Raw genomic sequence first — 19,129 nt, 5'->3', positions numbered from 1 at the left:
CACGCCCCAGAAACACATCTCTTTGCTTAAAGACGGGCCGCGGAGCGGTCCCTCTCATAAGGCACAGGCGGCCCACCGGCGGAAGGTCCGCCTAACTTAAAGGAAGGAGGGAAGGAAGCACACGGTACCTGTCTGCGTCTGTCCAGGGCCTACGGCCTTACTCTGACTGCTCGGGTCGGGCCGCTCCTCTTGCCCTGGCAGCTCTGTTTCCCCAGAAGCTGCCTGGTCCGGGGCCTGGCCTGTGGGCTCACAGCCCTCCTGGGCCTCTCTGTCACTGGTCTTCACCTTTGCTACCTGGGTGGGGGATCTGCTCGTGCCTGCACTGTCTTCGGCGTCTCTGTCCCAGGCTGGCGGCGCCGTGTTCTGCGCTGCAGGGTTTGTGACCACACCGATGGCTTCAGACACCCGGGGTGGAAGGGTCACTGAGATGGGCTCGGATATGTTCAGAGATGGTGACTTGGTTAGTTTCCGTCCTATCTTGGGAGAGAAAGCGCAGACGACCTTCTCGGTAAGTGAGCATGGCTTAGACGACTGCTCCTCCGTAGGGCTCAAGTCCAGGGTGAAGAAGGGACTCAGTTTCTCCTGAACAGGAGACACGGGTTCAGAACTTGCTGTGCTTCCCGGAGTCTGAGACTGGCTCCCACCAGCTTCTCCGTCCTTTTTACCAGCACTCGGCTTCTCCCTGGAGTAGCTGAAAGAATCCAAAAAGGAAGCGCCACCCTCCAGACACTCGGACTCAGCTTTCGGGGGACTACACTGAAAGGACATGGGGTCGAAATCCAGGCTGGCCACCCCGATGTCGGGCGGGCTCAAGTCGACGTCCTCCGTGCAGTGAGGAGACAGGAGCACCGGGACGTGCGACAGCCCGTCCTCGCTCTTGTGCTCGCAGGGCAGGTTGTCGTAGGAGTTGCAGCGGGTCCCCAGCACGTCTCCGCTGAACGAGGCCGACAGCGCGTCGCTGCTGGACCTGGGTCTCCTGGGCCGGAAGAGCTTAGAGTCACCTGGTAAAAGCGGACAACAACGTCAAAGCGCGACCGCAGAAGGGCAGCCGGCACCAGGAGTCACTGAGCTGTTTCCTACCCAGGACAAGGAGTGCTGCTTCTTGGTCTCCAGGAGAAACTGCCCTGGCACACAGAGGCTAGTAACAAAACGACACGAGCTTCCAGCCTAATGGGAACGTCCCCACCTAGTAGGACGACTGGAGGGCGGTGTGGCACGCCGGGTCTGGACGGCAACGGGGACCCGCAACTCCCGGTGCGGCCCTGCACGGACTCCCGGCAATTCTGCTCGAGCTTGCCATGTCTCAGGGCCACACTCCTCACCGCCCTCACGTCTGTGAGCCAAGCAGCACTCCAGGACATGACAGCAACAAGGCTTCTGTCCCTACTGCTGTTTTTCCTTTTTTGTTTGGTTGTTTTTTTATTGAGAAGTTTTTGCTATAAGGTGTGTGCGCTCACCAGAAAGACAGACAGAGACAGAAAGCAGGAAATCTCCCCCAGGGGGGATGGCCACCCTGCCATCCCTTCTCCTCCATTCTCCTCTCGGGATCTTGGGCACGCACGCACATGTGCCTGGTGTGAGTTTAAGCCACCGGGTCCGGGATTTGAACTGCAGTCAACTACACGGGAGTCCAGCGACTCAGCCATTATGCCATCTGCTGGTCCCTCGACAGCCTACTTACGAGCGTGTTTCTAAAGCACACCCGAGTGCCTGGCTCTCGTGCACTAGGGGCAGGCTCAGAGGATGGTGCTTTCCACTTACCATCGACTGCGTGAAGGGACGTGAGCGACTCCTCGCTTTTCGCTGAGCGCAGAGTCCCCTCTGCCCGGCCACCTGGAAACCAGAACGAATAGCGCTGAGCTGTCTGCTTCTTACACCCGCGGTTCCAGGGGCTCAGCGCTTCTCCTGCTGCAGGTATGAGCCTCCAGGGTGACAAGCTGCACATGCTGACGGCCACATCACTCGCTGGCCGCCACCTAGCGCGATCACCTCAGCCTCTCCTAAAGGATGCACGCTCGCGCAGAGAACTAGACTTCTTTCTGCACGCTTCCTAAGGGCAGCGAGCCATCTGAAGCTGTCATACTGCAGTCAGGGCGGGCCCCATACTTCATGACAAGGGTCCTTACGAGAGTGAGAGAGAAACAGAAAGACAGGGCAGACTGTCAGGAGAAGGTGGAGGCAGGGGCTGGAGTGAGGCTGCTGCGAGCCAAGAAATGCCAGGAGCCCCCAGGGGCTGGAGGCGGCAGCAAAAGTCCTTCGTGGAGCACTGAAGCGGATGTGGCCCTGTCCACGCCGTGCATTTCAGACTGAGCATCCGGAACTACAGGGGCAGAGCTGGGGCGTCTGCAGTCACTCAGCATGCGGGGACCGGTAGGCAGCTCCAGGGAGCAGCACGGGCACTGTGGTCACCCACCCGTTACAAGGTGTGCTGAGAGAAAGGGGTGCACGTTCACCTTTTGTTCTGGCATGTTGTCGAATCGCTCCATTTCCCTTTTTTTTTTACAAGCTGTTGTTAATCTCGCACTGTGCCTAATTTATAAATGAAACTCGACCACAGGTAGGTATGTGTGAGGAAAACCGCAGTGGACAGACGGTTCGGTCCTGTTCATGGTTTCAGGCATCTTGTGGTCTTGGGACGCACCCGCGTGGGTAAGGGGCGTGCTGCATGTGCAAATCCTCCTTGCTCAGTATCTCCCTCGCCCACCTGAGGCTGCCTACACTCCCCTCCGGCCTCCTCCCCGCAGGCGTGGCACCCATCTCTTCTGTCCCTGGTCACCTTTCGGGTCACCTCTCCCTGCTCTCCTCTCAAGGCGACTCTGACTCCTCTCTCCCTAAGGCTGCTCTTCTCCAGAAGTCAGCCCCCATAAGCTTCTCTGCGTACCTGCCCTTCCCTGCAACATCGCCCTTAATGCGAGCCCCTACTTCCCTGGCAAGAATTGACAGGTCCCACCATCTCTGCCTCGCATAAACCTCTATGTCGAAGGCTGTGAGTCTGCGCTCAGGTGTATCTTCTGGCCCACAGACTCCCACCGGACTTGGGAGGCAAAGGCAGTGTCTGCAGCTCTTTCTCCCTGCAGGGCCTGTGGCGGACACCTGCCAGCAGAGCCTGCAGCAGACAGCGAGCTCGCGCCGAGCACCTGCCTAAACCGGAGGGGAGCAGGAGTAAACAAGGCTCCGACATGGAGTACCACCTTCCCGCCTGGGTTCGGAAGCTATTCATGGCAGCCGAATAAGGGTTTTTTTAACTATTTTTAAAAGAGTGTTTTTCAACAGTAATAGATGTAACTGATCCAGTAAGATCAGTCTCATCAGTGAATCGCCTAAGAAAAGACAGCTTTTCTGGTTGTTTGCATCATAAACTTGGAAGCTATGTTGAATAGTCACTCGTTAAAATACATACAGAAAAGGGCCGATAAATCGAAACACCGCATGCTATTTCCACCAGCCACATCCGAGCTGGGCTGCACACACATATGGCTTTTTCATCACAGGCACACAACATGTGACCCACAGAACTCCCCTAAGAAGCGAGCCTTCTCCATATTTGTACAGAACTGTATTACTTTCAAGTAGGGTAAAGAACTGCCAAAAGCCATGGAAGCCGATGGCCGTGGCCACGCCATCAGCCCAGTGGGAGACCGGAGCAGAGGGTGTCGCGGGCCGGAGGGGGTAGGCCCCTCACATGGCCTGCAGGTGGACGGCACTCACCCTTCATGGCCAGGGCCTTCATCTCCGAGGGCTCACTCTCGTTACGCTGTAACTTGCGCTTGGAAACGGACGATGACTTCCCCAAGTTGAAGAAGGAGCGCCAGCTCCCCACGGGAGATTTTTTCATCTTGTTTTGAGGCCTCTTTCTATGAGAAAGAAGACAACTGATCAGTATTAAACTGGCCAAGGGTCTCCCTTTTCTTGCAGAGCTGAGGCAATGAGCAGACACCGCACCGGAGGGCACTCGGCCTGCGCAGCTGCCCCTGGACGGACAGCGAGGACAGCATCTCCAGGACACACACACACACGTGTGTACGTCATACTTATACCCAACCTCGCCACGGGCAACGCAAGTGGGAATAAGGTAGATCTGCAAGTAGAAAATATTAAGCTTCCCCAAAGAAAGCAGAATTGTAGGACATGATTTTAGGTGGAAGTAGACAGAGGGGAGGCAGAAAAGAGAAAAGTATTAGGAAAATGCCGCATGCTGACGGCCAGGCGCCACGACGGCCCGTGGTGGGAAGCTGCTCCGGAAGCCAGGCAGACCCGCGAGGGAGGGGCCGTTCCTCTCGTTTCAGGTGGGGGTGACACACCGTGGGGCTCCGTGACAAAACCGTAAGGCTGAGTCAGGGCTGAGCGTCTGCTCTCTTCACTCCTCTCTGAAGAAACTTTTGAGGAGATTGTGGAGCTCAAATACAAAACCATGACGCCAGAGACAAGCTCGGAAGGCAACGTGAGAGCACGCCCACTCCTCACCAACGGTGTTTTTAATCATGGGAAGTGAAAAAAGCTACCGGAATAAACTAAAATATGGAAAGAACAAACTGTAGTTGCATCTGCACTACCCAATCCAGACAGCCCACCCTCACATTTATGGGTGAAAGCCCAAGCAGCATCAGAGACACAACAGCAGCTTTCACGTTTGCTAGTCTCCCTGCTGTGGTCTGGGAGAGAGGGGACGGAAACCACGGTGGCACTCAGAAGGGACGCGGAGGGAGCAAACTGCAGGGCTCTCAAGTTTTGGCGCTCAGAACTCCTGGGAAGCCTGACCGAAGCCGACCGCGGTCCTGCCTCGGTGGCAGCAGATGTGCACTGACCTGCAGCGCTGGAAGCCACATGGCTGGCCACGGGGACAGGTCCCAGGCCGACCAGTAAAACACCGGGCCCGTGCACCCACAGCCCTGACTGGCACGAGGACTGTGGTACAGGATGATAATGGGACAAGAGCTGCCGAGGGTGCCTCCTCTCTCTCTCACAAAGAATAAAATCTTTTTTAAAATGGAAAAGACTGATTGCTCTGTCCCACTCCCAGGCCCTGCCCTTGATTCAATGTGTCTAAATAATTTGCATTTCCTTTTAAACAAGTTTACAAGTTTTATTTCTTCTGAGAGATAGATAGAGAGAGAGAGAGAGACTCTCAGAAGGGCTTTGTACCCTGACCCATGCCAGCCTCAGTCACTTGGGTACCTGGGGTGTGAACAGGGAGTTCTCGACACAAGCCCGCACCCTTCCCACGTGGGCCCGGTGTTGCAGTGCACCGCAGCAGCTGACAGTGTCCTGGCGGTGCAGTCTGGGCCGAGGGTCCACACCTGGGGAACCACAGATCTTGCCTGGACGTCACATGGAGCCGATTCAGACCAGGCACTCTCCAGGGCTCGCCTGAGTAAGCTGCCCTAGCACGGCTTACTGTTGACCAAATTCCCAAACAACACATCTCAGGGCCCCACGCCATCTCCTGACAACGTCCCTGTACAATTCGCTCTGCCAGAGGCACCTGTCCCGTCCACTACTCAGGGCCAGTACCATCCACGTCCAGATAGACACTTGCCATGATGGCTCCAGAGTTTGGTGTAGCAAATATGAAAATGCAAGAGTAAAAGCAAACTGAAAACAAAACAAAAACATGCAGCTATAGAAATCATATTTTTCAAAAAGGATTTAATGAATTCTAACCTTTCCAGTGGGAACTCAATTATGGTGTGGAATTTCCCCTGCAGTGCAGCAGGTCCCTCTCCGACTTCGATGTATCTGTTTTCCGTCACGACTGGAGAGTTGGCCTGAGCCTGTGTCCGTGCCTGGGCCTCCTCCAGGGTCAGCAGCTTGGTTGACGGGGATGACACCATCAGAGACTTGGGCCGCGACAGAGAAGCTTCAGGAGGGAAAAGGGAGGCAGCGGGGGTGAGAGCGTCAGCCTGCTTACATGCCTGTCCCTCTCCTGACCCAGCGGAGCCGCTCCAAGCGTCCTCCTCAAGTTTTGTAAATGGCAAATCACATGGTATTTCATAGTCAGTGAGGAACAGAAGTGACACATCAGGTTGGTAAAAGGGGCACACTTACGTTAAATACGTATGGATTCATTTGAAATTCACGAACAACTTATTTTTCTTTCTTTTTAAAAGACACCAGAAAAGGTGATTGGTCACATATTTGGAGTTTGAAAAAATATTTTTTCTCCTTTTGCTCTATATTATATCTTTACATACTAACATACATATATATCAATAACGTGTGAGTAGCTTGCTTTCTTAATGCCCGAACTTCCATCACAGTCGGTCAAACGCGCAGTATTCAACACAAGCAACCACCGATCCGCGCACTTTGGCAAGCCGATGTAAGCCAGCTGCCTTCTGTCAGTGACACGTTTCTGTAACCAAGAGGGAAGTGCAGATCCCGTCCTCTGGAGGTTCGGGGACGCCGTACCTGCCCCCTCCTGCAGGACCGCGCTGATCTTGCCACTGAAGAGCACGTCGACGTGATTGAGGATGAACTCGACCACCACGGACTGGATCCGCACCTCCATGAAGGCCGCGGTACCGCTGAAGCAGGCAGATTCGATCTGCTTTGATCTGCAAAGTCAATGGCACTCTCACCAGGGCCACAGGGACAGCCCGGGAGTGCCGCTTGTGTAAATCGCAGGCAAACCAGAAGAAAGCACTCCCGTGCCGGCCCTCAGCTAAGCCCCGGCTGCCTGTCTAACGGAGAGCTCAGGACAAAGAACAGACTTCCGTGACTTTTAACACGTGTTCCTAGGGAAGGCTGATGAATTGATGCTTAATGAAAAGAGTTAGTTCTCAGGGGCCAGTAGATGGTGTAATGGTTGCATTGCTATACCCCTATGCAGTTGACTGCGGCTCAAGTCCTAGACCTGGCTTAAAACTCTCATCGGGCACATGTGCATGTGTGCCCAAAATCCTGAGAGGAGAATGGAGGAGAACAAATTGTGGGGCAGCCATGCCCCCCGGGGACGGGGGTGATTACTCGCTTTCTGGCTCTCTGTCTCTCTCTGTCACATTACCCATAGCAAAAATCTCTAGAAGTGAGAAATTCATTCTTCTAAAGGCCCAAGGGGGTGCAGCTACCTCAGCAGGTTTGGCGCCCACACAATGGCCAGGTTCTTGGCGTGCATGTTGGTGATGGAGCAGTAGTCGGCCAGCAGGGACAGGTGCCTCATGAGGAACTCCAGCGTCCTGTGGAGGGAGACGCAGCAGGTCAGCAGGAGCGGGAAGCCACCACCCATCCATGCGCTTTCGCTAGGAAGTGGAGGAAGGGACCATGTGGAGCCCCACAGCTTTAACTATGGTCAGAAGGGACCCTCCACAGGAGCCAGTCTCTGGGCCAGACAGTCCTCCAAGGTCCTGCTGTTCTCTGCGCAGCAGACACGCCAACGGGAGGGGACTGAAACAGCTCTATTGATATGGAAGAGAACACTGTCTCACGAATCTGAAAACATTCAAGCGAGAATTCCAACAGGCATTGAGGTGGGAATAAGTGACCAAATCCGGTACTTCTGGAATAGAGTCCACTTCAGATCCCAGTATCTGGGTTTCCTCACCTGTCCAGAATGCGCTTTATTTAAATAATCCCACAGAGCGGTTGGCAGATGGCATAGTGGTGACATCGCTGGGCTCCCACATGGCTGACTGAAGTTTGAGTCCCAGACCAGGTGGCTTGAAACTCATGCCAGGTGCATGGGCGTGCATGCCCAAGATCCCAGGAGGAAAAGGGATTAGGGATTACAGCATGGCCATACCCCGGAGGGTGTGTGTGTGTGTGTGTGTGTGTGTGATTTCTCACTTTCCCTCTCACTAACTCTGCCCCTCTCTCTCTCTCTCTCTCTCTCTGACAAACACATGTAACTAAACCTCTTAATAAAAGTAATAGTAATTCCATATATATATATATATTAAACAACAGAACAGATTGTTTTTGGAAATAAAGCAGGATTACCTTAAATACAAGTTGAACCATAAACACTCATGACGAGTGTGCACACGCATGCACACGCACACGCACACGCACACACACGCACCCCTATTATGGGATTTTGGGCACTTACAGTGTTTCTACCTAAATATGGAAGGATTAAAACAATTAAAGACATTGACTGAGATTTAAGCTTCTATTATTTGGAATGGTGATGAAAGCTAAACCACAGTCTACGTATGAGCCACAAAGACTCGGATGGGCCTTACATGGATTTGAAAAGGGGAAGACAACGTCCCAGCCAGCATTGTTCAAGATGCTTTCACAGAGTTTCATTTAATTCAACGAGAGAGGAAGCCCCACTCCCTCCAACGGGAACTGGCCGAGCTCCATCCTTTCCCTTCTAATCCTCCATCCTTTGAGATCTTGGGCGTGAGTATGTGCCATAATCCCTTCTCCTCTAGTCTCCTCTTGGGATTTTGGGCATGCACGCACACACACCTGGCATGATTTTCCAGCCGCTGGGCCTAAGACTCGAACCTTGGTCAGCCATGTGAGAGTCGAGCACCTTAACCACCATACCACCGACTGGCACAGTGTTATGTTTTTAAAATGACTGGTCCAGGACTCAAACCGTGGTTGTCTATGTGAGGCCCAACTCAGCTGCTGAGCTGCAGCGCTGGCCTGCAGAGGAGGGGTTGAACGGAATTCCTGGGGGAGGGTAGAGGGCTGGGGTGGGTGCATCACTGTGGGTCTAGAGGATGATGGGCCTGGGCTGAAGAGGGAGACAGAAAGTCCTGGAAGGGATGCTTTCAGAAAGAAGAAGGAAAAAGGTGTGACTTGATGTGTCTTAACATGCTGAGAACGCTTATAAGACTTCAAAGAGCTTGCGGAAAAAGATAAAATTGAAGTACAAGTTGATTTTGATGCAGAAAAAAATTAAATCGATGCTTTGTCACACACATTTTCCGTGAACTTTCTGAAGACCCTGCACATAGTTTTTAGAGCCTGGGGGATAAATTAGCACCAAATAGAACTTAGCAAGCCACCAGGCAATGACACTGGGCAACGACACCAGGCAAAACACACACAGTCGTGCCAGGAAGGAAATAATCAGAGGGTACCGTTCGGGTGGTAGCGAGCAGTGGTCACGTGGCCCCTGGAACGCACACACTGACCACTGACCTCGCTACGGACACGGTGGGGCCGGACTGTGAAGGAGACTGAGAAGGAAGGGTGTGGGTGTGCCAAGCCCTCATTTACTGTAAAAGGAATGCGACCAATCATATAAGAAAACGGAACATCGGGACATTGCTGTGTAAGCTCACTGTTTAGAAACAGGGATGGACTCCAGAAGGAAGAGTGGGAGTGAGAGAGCTGAGAACTTCAGGGAAGGGGAAAGGGACATGGGAGGTGGGGAGAAGCCAACTGCTATTTCTCATTGTCCCTTTTGCATGCCATTTGACTTTTTTTTTGGGAAAGGTTTTTGCTATAGGGCGCGTGCACTCGCCAGACAGAGAGAGACATAGACAGAAAGTGAGATCACCCTCCAGGGGGGATGGCCGCGCCGCAATCCCTTCTCCTCCATTCTCCTCTTGGGATCTTGGGCACGCACGCACACGCGCCCGGTCTGAGTTTTAAGCCACTGGGTCTGGGACGTGAACCATGGTAGACTACATGGGAGTCCAGCGACATAGCCATTACGCTAACTGCTGGTCCCCACGCCATTTGACTTTTAAAAACTGTATTACATTGACGATTGTTTTAATGTGAAGGAAAAAAGGTATACTTACATAATATCCCATGTAAAATGACCGAAATAAGAGACCTTGCTTAAATCTATGCTTTGTTTAAAACTATTGGGTCGTCGGAAGTCATGACTTTCCATGCAAAAACGCTTCATGACTTTTCCAACGATTCAACAACATGGTAAGGACCAGGCTTATTCACGCAGTCTGTCATTAAAGCAGCAGTCTTTTAAAAAGGTATCACTAGCATTCTGCTCACAGATGTGAAGGATGATGCTAGTGAACTCACACAGGCAGTGGGCTATTGATCAAGGCCAATATTGTCTATACTGCAGCAGGTCCTTTTCTAAGTTGGAGTTCTCACCCCTTTACAGGTACCCCATATAATTACCCACTGATAGATAACCCTTTCACCTCAGCCTTTTCTCCTAGGGCTAAGTACCTCAATTTCCTTTAACTTATCTCACAGAAGCTCTCTGATTTCCTTTTGAGTTTTTTTTCTTTTTTTTTTTTTTCGTTTTCTATTCTCCAAAAGACTGTAATCCTCTTTAATTTCTACACCTCCTTGTAAGTCAGGCTCCGTGAACACCACAATGAGCCACAGCTCAGCAACTTTCGGCCTAAGCCTGCCGTGCATGGTACCCACAGCGCTGATTAAAGACACACCGACTTTCAACAGGGATTAACAATGTCAGTGCTTGGGGCAGCAGGTGGCACCGTGGCTAAGGTCCTGGACACCCACATGGCTGACCACAGTCTGAGGCCTGGACCTAGAGCTTGAAACTCACACCAGGCGTGTGACTGCCGCATGGCCATACCCCTGTGGGTGCGTTCTAGATTTTTGTCTGTCTCTGTCTCCACGGCAAGTGCATATGTCCTAATGGTAAAAATCTCTCTTGAAAAAGAGAAAAAACATCAGTGTTGATTCAGGGCTGAATGAAATGACTTTTATAATATATCAGTAAGCGGCATCATTCTGAAAAAATAAAAAAGCACTAAATACTTCATTCGTACATTCGTAGAACAACTAGATTTAATTCGTCAGCTACTGAATTTTACACATAGATCTTCGGCTGATTTGCACCCGACAATGCAGTGCCACTGTTCTGTTTGTCTCGCTGAATGCCAGAGCTATCCTCCATCTCACTCTAGTCTTCTCAGACATAGACGACAAGATTCCCGAGTCAGAAGTGCCATGTGGCTCAGGTTTAAAAAGCAGCAACGGGGCCGGCAGACGGCATGGGGTTGCGGCACTGGACTCCCATATGGCCAACTGGGTTTGACTCCCGGACTCAGTGGCTTCAATGTCATGCCGGGCTCGTGTGTGTGTGCCCAAGATCCCTGGAGAACTGTGGTGTGGCCATCCCCGCTGGGGGCGATCTCTCACTTTCCCTCTCTCTGTCTCTGTCTCTCTCTGATGAGTGTATGCGCCCTAAGGCAAAAACCTCTATTAAAAAAAAAAAAAAGAAAGCAACAACAAACCAGTTAACCACAAACTCAAACAAACAACAGCGCGGGCTAGGCGGTCACTCCTCCAACAGGGACGCACCTCCGGGACGGCCAGGCACTGGGCCAATAGCGAGTAATAGAACGGTGAATAGCGAGTAATAGAACACATGCACATTCGTGAACTACGTGGATGGGTCAGCCTCCCCAGGAGCCAAGAGAGATGCCTGCACGGCCGTCCACGGTGCCCGGGCTGCGCAGCACTGAGCTCACCTGTAGTGCGGTGGGGGCAGCTGCTGGATCACGTCGTGGATCTTCATGAGCCTCTCCTCGTCTGTGGCGGCGGAGACAGCGTCCTGCAACAGTCACAAGGCGAGCCCCCAGCGGGCTCTGTCGGTAAGCTGAAGCGTGCCGTTTACACCCGGCCTTAGCTCTCAGATCAGCTCACTTCACCCGATGCTCCATGATGAGCAGTTCCCACCTGGACTCAACGGAGAACTTCCCCCACAGGGCGCGACTCTGAAATCTACTGTGTGTGTGTGTATGCATGTAATATGTACATGTATACACACACACATGTATTTTAGGTTTTTGCCATAGGGTGCACACCAGAGAGAGAGAGAAAGTGAGAAATCACTCTCTGGGAGGGAGGGCCACACCATAATCCCCTCTCCTCCATTGTCTTATTGGGATTTGGGACATGCATGCACACGTGCCCAGCATGAGTTTCAAGCCTCCAGTCCGGGGCAGGAACCTCGGTCAGCCATGTGAGAGCCCAGAGCCTGAGCCCTATACCACCTACTGGCCCCCTCAAATATAATTTTTTAAAAGAATTATTTTATTTAACTTTATTTATTTTAATTTGACCAGAGAGGGACAGACAGAGAGAGAGAAGACAGGGAGAGGGAAAGTGAGAAAGCAAGTTGCCAGGTCCAGGACTCGAACCACAGTTGGCCATGTGGGAGTCCTGTGCTCATAACCACCATGCTACCTGCCAGCCCCTCAAATATAAGCTTCAAAAAGCTTAGCGGTAGCCAAGACGAAGGGCGATGAGGTGAGCGGCTCTAAGGCGGAACGACAGCGCGGGCACAGCTGAGACGAGACGCGTGGCAGAGACCGTCTCTCTAAGGAGCCATTCTGGTCACTGGACTACGTGAACAGGCTCGCACGTCTGAGCGGACGGCCCCAGGCTCTGGGAAGAACGCGCGGACGCCACGGGCACTCACAGAGAACTTCTCGTAGAGCTGGTAGGTGAGCAGAGGGTTGGGAAGCTCTCGGAAGTACAGCTTGCACAGGGAGCCCACCGAGTGGATGTCCTGCACGTAAGGCTCTTTCGTCAGGTCGGGGACGTGCTCGGAGTCGAATTCGTGACTAAAGACAGAAGGGGGTGAAGCAGAGTCACTCACTGCAGGCGAGAAACGTGGCGAGGCCTTGGAGAGCTGCTGTTTTCCTCTAGCCATCTCTACTTCATCTGGGTTACATCTGGACTTCAGCCGTCACTGGGTCTTCTAAGACAGCTGCATTTCCACCTGGGAACTGGGGGTGTGGCTTTAACGTTAAAATGGACAACAGCCTCCGAAACACCTTCAAATGAGCAGCTGACAGCACAACCACCTGGAAGCAGACTGCTCGTTTCTGTTTTCTCTTTCTTTTCCCAGGGAGCTTTTTTGCTATAGCGTGCATGTGCTCGTGGGAGGGAGAGAAAGGGAGAGATCACTCCCGGGGGCATGGCCATGTGGCAATCTCCTCCTCCATTCTCCTCTCGGGATTTTGGGCACACACGTGCTAGGTGTGAGTTTCAAGCCGCTGGGTCCGGGACACGAGCCGCAGTCAACTATGTGGCAGTCCCACACCTTAACCACCATCTGCTATGTGGCAGTCCCACACCTTAACCACCATGTTACCTGCTGGCCTCCAGACTCCTCATTTCTAACTGTTTGAGTACCCACTATTTTGGCGATTTTGCCAAGGTTGAGTGGCAACCGGCCCGTGAGCAATGACGAGGCTGCATCGTGACACACCTGTCACACCGCTCAAGGGGAGTTTCCTGACGCAGGAGGGAGCCAGAAACAGCACGAAGCGATTCCAGCTAATAGCAAACTTGAATGGCAGTAAAACACTAGCCTCAGAGAGCGTGAGATGAGTGAGGCTCGGAATACTCGGGTGGGGAGTTCGCTATGCAGGGGTGGTTACTATTAATTCACAGGCATGAGACCCCTGGTTCCTAAGCAGAGGGCCAGCATGTGCGACAGTCCACGTGTGAGAGCCACGGCATCGAGGCTGCAGACTGGTCACTTGCTGCACAAGAGCCAACGTAATTATCTTCCAAACGGGGATTCCCGAAACAGAGGCAAGCTCTGTGGTGAACTAAAATACTGCGACCACTACAAAGCCATGGCGGCTGCCACGTACCACCGTGAAAAAGGAAGGGAAGCGGCTTATCACGGACTGCCTTAGACTCCAGGAGAGAAGGCAGCATTTCCACTGCTGGGGCGAGAGCACCACTGCTCCTGCTCCGGAGAAGACGGGGGATGTGGACTGCGGAACAGACGCGCACTGGGATGTATTCCGCAGAATCAGGCTCAGAGGTCAGGAGCAGTGATACTCCTATCCACTTCAATTAGGCTCTAAAGAGCAATCTTGTCATTACATAAATTCATCTCTTACGCTTCTCATCCAGTCAGACCCGACTTGCTGAAATCTTCAAACACCAGACAAACTCTAACTACTAGACAGGGAAACGCGTGGTTCTCTGATAAGGAAATGCCGTTTAGGAAAACATCCACGGGTCACAATGTGGACATTACTTTCGACTTCATCTCAACTGTCGTACTAAAACTGACGGTTATCAAAGTAAGGGACTCCATTTTGAAACAATTCATTTCCGAGAGTTAAACAGGAATGAAGAAGGAAACGCCATGAAGGTTTTACCGTAGTCTCTGGATATTGGAGGCCACGCCAGAGAGACGGTAGATCCCATCCACAATGCCATACTTCTCGATGAACGCCGTGCAGCTCTGGAGAACCTGAGGCACTGGGGAGCAAGTTTACAGCACAGAGTGAATCGGATTCAGTGGAGCCGGTCACCAGCAGTAAAAGTAACTTACTCTTCATAAGCAACACAGACTTTGTAAGTTAAAGGTAAAAGTGGCAGGGATTAATCCAGTATAAGAAATACAGAAGGCTGGGACCAGCGGATGATGTAATGGTTACATTGTTAGACGCCCACATAGTCAGCTGCTGTTAGTGTCCCAGACCCAAAACTCACACCAGGTGCATGTATATGCGTGCCCAAAGTCTTGAGACAAGAATGGAAGAGAAGGGATTACGGTGTGGCCATTCCCCGGGGGATGACATCTTGCTTTGTCTGTCTGTCTCTCTAGTGAGCGTGCAAACCCTACAGCAAAAATCTCTCTAAACAAGAGAAAATTAAAAATACAGAGGGCATATTTTCTTCATTTCACATCTAACTAGTTCCTGAATAATCAAGCCTGGGTAGATCCCAAGACATGCTGGCAAGCACGCAAGCTCAGAGTAATAGCAGTCTCTCTTGGGTCTGCAGCGATGGCCTCGTGCTCACAGCACAGTGGGGTGAGCTGTCTGGTCCTAACCCTGGGCCAGACTTCAAGAAAGTACACAGCTGTTCAGCTGCGCTTCATACACAGCACAGGGTCTGTCAGGCTAACGCTTAGCCCACGAACATAACTGCTGCAGGTGCTGCCACACCGCACTTCTATCTAGTTATTGTTTTTGTTTTTGTTTTTTGTTTTTTTTTAAAAAGATTTTTCTTATAGGACATGTGCGCTCGCCATAGAGACAGAAAGTGAGAAATCACGCTCTAGGGGTTATGGCCACACCGATATCCCTTCTCTTCCACTTTCCTCTTGGGATTTTGGGCATGCACGCACAGGTGCCGGCGTGAGTTTTAACTCTGTCTCTCTGGCAAGCACACATGCCCTATAGAAAAAATGTCTCTTAAAAAAAAACAAAAAAAACAACTAAAACCAAACCTACACTAGGTGCATGCACATGTGTGCCCCAAATCCTGAGGCCACACCGATATCCCTTCTCTTCCACTTTCCTCTTGGGATTTTGGGCATGCACGCACAGGTGCCGGCGTGAGTTTTAACTCTGTCTCTCTGGCAAGCACACATGCCCTATAGAAAAAATGTCTCTTAAAAAAAAACAAAAAAAACAACTAAAACCAAACCTACACTAGGTGCATGCACATGTGTGCCCCAAATCCTGAGAGGAAAATGAACAACAACAACAACTAAAACCAAATCTACACTAGGTGCATGCGCATGTGTGCCCCAAATCCTGAGAGGAAAATGAAGAAGGGATTGTGGTGTGGCCATTCCTCCCGAAAAGTGATTTCTCACTTTCCCTCTTGCTCCCTGTCTCTCTCTGGTGAGAGCATGCACCGAAAACTGATTTCTCACTTTCCCTCTCGCTCCCTGTCTCTCTCTGGTGAGAGCATGCACTCTGTAGCAAAAACAAAAATTTAAATTTAAATGAAAAAAAAAATGAAAATGAAAGAACAGACTCTGGTCGCTCAGGGAATACCCACAAGGGGACAGCTGCTCTGGGGCCGAGTCTAAGTCGGAGCTTCCAAGAGCACAGTCAACATTTTTACTGCCATTCGAAACTGTACGGTAGCTGATACTTGAACACTATTTTGCATACAGACTGATGGGCTTACAGACTTTAACACTACAGTCACTGATAGTCAAAATCTCTGAAAGGAGGTGCTGAGAGAACATCGTCTGGCCTGCGAAGAGCTGCAACACCGTGCGTGGTCTGTCACTGCCTGCACACGACCTGAGTTTTCTTCTGGCTGAAGCAAGCACACCTTCAGCCGTACTTCACGAGAAATGTCTGAGGTGCTTGCTTCCTTATGTTTTCTGCTGCCTAAGCAAAAGGACCGCATCTCTACATGGAACAAGTGCACACCGAGGCTTCACAGGGAAGAACGGCGTAATTGTTACTTATAATCTGAAGACAGACACATGAGGTAAGTAATAAAAATAGGCAAAAATGAAAGAGAAAAGCAAACTTTAATTTTGAAGAGAACAGAAACTCAAGGAAAGTATCAAAAGAATAAAGAGAAAATTAATCTGATTTCTTTTTACCACTGATATGAAAGAAAGCAAATAGCGAATCCAATCTATTATGGCTTTGGGTCTTGGCTTACAAAGCACCTCATTAGCTATCCACTGTCCAAATCCAGCAAACTGCTGAACGCATAGTGAAATGAACAAGGAAGGACCCTGCGTAGACAGGTGTTAGAGACATCCAACATGGCTTCTCCAAACTGCGATCCGACTTCAGTAGTTATTCCCACACTCTTCAAACAACATCCTTAGAGTCGTTTGATTTAACATTCTTAGTTTTTTTGGTATCACATGACAATAGAATAAGAAGTAAATGTTTCCATTAAAACTGATCATTCTCAAGCATAGAAGCGTGGCTAAAATAAGTAGAAAAGAATGAAATATGACAAGAATTGATCGTTGTTTTTCTTGATGGTTTTGGTTTTGGTTTCATTTCTCTTTTCTCTTCCTTCCTTCCTTCGTTTACAAACTCATCGGTGGTATTTATTAAGTCTCTCCTACTTTAGGTATCACATATGCATTTCAGATACAGATCAGAAAAGAAACTTCTGTTCTCTTTTCAGGGAGGGGTCTTTCAGACCAGGAGAACCTGAGGACAATGTTACTTGTTAGGATGCACACCCTACTTTTTGTTAAGGGAATTACATGAAGGCTTGATTTCAGGGGTTATTTGGGCCTTGTTTTTTTTTCTACTCTTTCTTTGTGCTCTGACTGTAAAATCCTTGAATATATATATAACATCTTTTGAAAGGGGGCTACATAGGAGTGACTTAAACCTGCTACTTTTACGAGAGAAATGGCGTGCTGTCCCCTGTCCTCCCTACCAGTCCTACCGAGAATGGAAACATCCTGGAAATTTCTAAGTACGCTGACTGCTGAACTGAGGTTTGGAGGCTAATGAGGCAGGTGGGACAGGGTGGAAGGCGCTGACTCACTCGGCACATCTAAGCGGGGCAAGGCTGGGCCAGGCGAGACACAAACAGCGAACATAAGCGAAGTATGACTCTGTAATTAAGGGTGCGTGTGTAAGGGACAGACCCGTCTACCCTATGCACCAACAGGACTACGTAGGTCGGTTTTCCTTCTAGACGTGGCCTCACCGCGCCTCAACCCTCCTGCCTTAGCCTCCCAAGGAGCTGGGACACAGGTGCTTTACCTGGGCAGGCTTGAGGGAGTCGGCTCGAGGGACACCCGTGGTACTACATAACCAGCTCAACTACAGCCCGTCAGAGCTGAGACCAGGAAGGTCAGTCGGAGTGAACTCTGGCACAGGAGCCACGGATTAAAGAATAAAGAGAAACTGCCTTGTCAGGCTGTTGGGTGAGTCCCTGCAACGTTCTGGAGAGAAGGAACAGGTCAGGTTGGTCACCTGCTCCAACAGGGAGGCGGCTCAGCAGTTCAGAAAGTGTAACAGGATAATCTCGTTACAAAGTTGATTATTCACTAGGAATACAATGCAGAGAATGAGTCACTTAGCAACGATCCAGTATGGGCTTCCTTCTCAGAAAAATCTGGGGCAACATCTATTCTGTACAGGGTAGAGACACTATTTTAAAATCTAAACTAAAACAAAATAATTGTGAGGAAGAATTGTATGTCTGTTATATATCTCTTTCACCGCTCCTCACAATTACGTATGTTATACATATGTATATATAAAAGTGTTCCTCATGATTTTTCTTGTTTTAATTCAGACTGTAAAATAGTCTCTATATGTGTGTATAAATATATATATACACATGAAATAAATGCAGTTAACTATAACTCATCACACATTTACTAAATCAAAGACGAACTAATAAATCATTATATTAAAAAACATTTCCTTTCCTAATTAAAATTTTAGTTAAGAAAAATCAAAGGTTTCTCTTCTGCTAATTTATTCTTTATTTGAATATTGAAATAAAAATCTCTCATATAAATATTCATTTTTCACCACCCCTGAAGAAATAGAAATTTATTTTAGTATGCAGATTAGAATATATCTAGTCTCGGTCTTCAAGTTTTCTACTTCTTAAAAGCTTATCAAATTCCAATTACACTCTAATGTCACAAATTAATTTTTCTTTCTTATCCTCTAGATAAGAACAAACAGATTTTCTCCATTGGACAAGCCATCAGCAGCAGAGAATCCAATAATCCAAAATTGTTATTTTCTAATATTTTTCCAGCATTCTTTTCTTTTTGATTAAAAGGGCAAGACAACCAAGAGGAAAATCAGAAAACATTCCTTTTATCTGTTACTCTACCTTAATTATATTCATGTTACATATCATCTAAGAAACCACACTTTAAAACTATTTATAACATTTTTCAGGCTTCTATACTATATTCAAACTTACGATTTTTTAATTGCCTCATAATTTATAAAATAATTCTCCCAAAGCTTGGATATTTGATTATTGTTCTCATATATATTGCTAAAATAAATACTTTTGTATCTATGTAACAACGGTGTTAGGATAACCCTTACGGAGTAGCAATGCCAGGTACAAGAGCACTATATGGCCTCTTGCTCTGAACTGCAAAGTGGTTTTCCAAAAAGGCTGAGCTCATTCAGAGCTGCCTAAAACCAACCATTTTTACCGCTTGGTAGAAATAACTGCTAATTTTAATGGCAGTGGATATCGTTATTCAGGAAAACAACTGTTTTTTTGTTTGTTTGTTTGTTTGTTTGACAGGTTTTTGCTATAGGGCGCGTGTGCTTGCCAGACAGAGAGAGACAGAGAAATAGAAAGCGAGAAATCACCCCCCAGGGGGGATGGCCACACCGCAATCCCCTGTCCTCCATTCTCCTCTCGGGATCTTGGGCACGCACGCACACGCGCCCGGTGTGACTTTAAGCCACCGGGTCCAGGACTCAAACTGCAGTCGACTACGTGGGAGTCCAGCGACATAGCCATTACGCTA

The 19,129-nt window shown here is 49.7% G+C and overlaps 1 protein-coding gene across 1 annotated transcript in view; it reads right to left on the bottom strand.

Moving 5' to 3' along the window:
• LOC102481818 (rho GTPase-activating protein 32) overlaps nt 1–19,129 on the bottom strand; it is a 120,630-nt gene that overhangs the window by 8,865 nt on the left and 92,636 nt on the right. Inside the window, 9 exon segments of the mRNA XM_006150642.2 lie at nt 129–1,001; nt 1,762–1,833; nt 3,709–3,854; nt 5,662–5,857; nt 6,409–6,554; nt 7,068–7,175; nt 11,379–11,461; nt 12,332–12,476; nt 14,037–14,139. Of these exon segments, the coding sequence (XP_006150704.1) occupies nt 129–1,001; nt 1,762–1,833; nt 3,709–3,854; nt 5,662–5,857; nt 6,409–6,554; nt 7,068–7,175; nt 11,379–11,461; nt 12,332–12,476; nt 14,037–14,139 (1,872 nt within the window).

This window comes from Tupaia chinensis, unplaced genomic scaffold (genome assembly GCF_000334495.1).
Source record: "Tupaia chinensis unplaced genomic scaffold, TupChi_1.0 Scaffold000292_1, whole genome shotgun sequence".
Lineage (NCBI taxonomy): Eukaryota > Metazoa > Chordata > Mammalia > Scandentia > Tupaiidae > Tupaia > Tupaia belangeri.
Note: the sequence above shows the minus strand (reverse complement) of the source record. Positions and strands in the feature narration are given on the sequence as shown.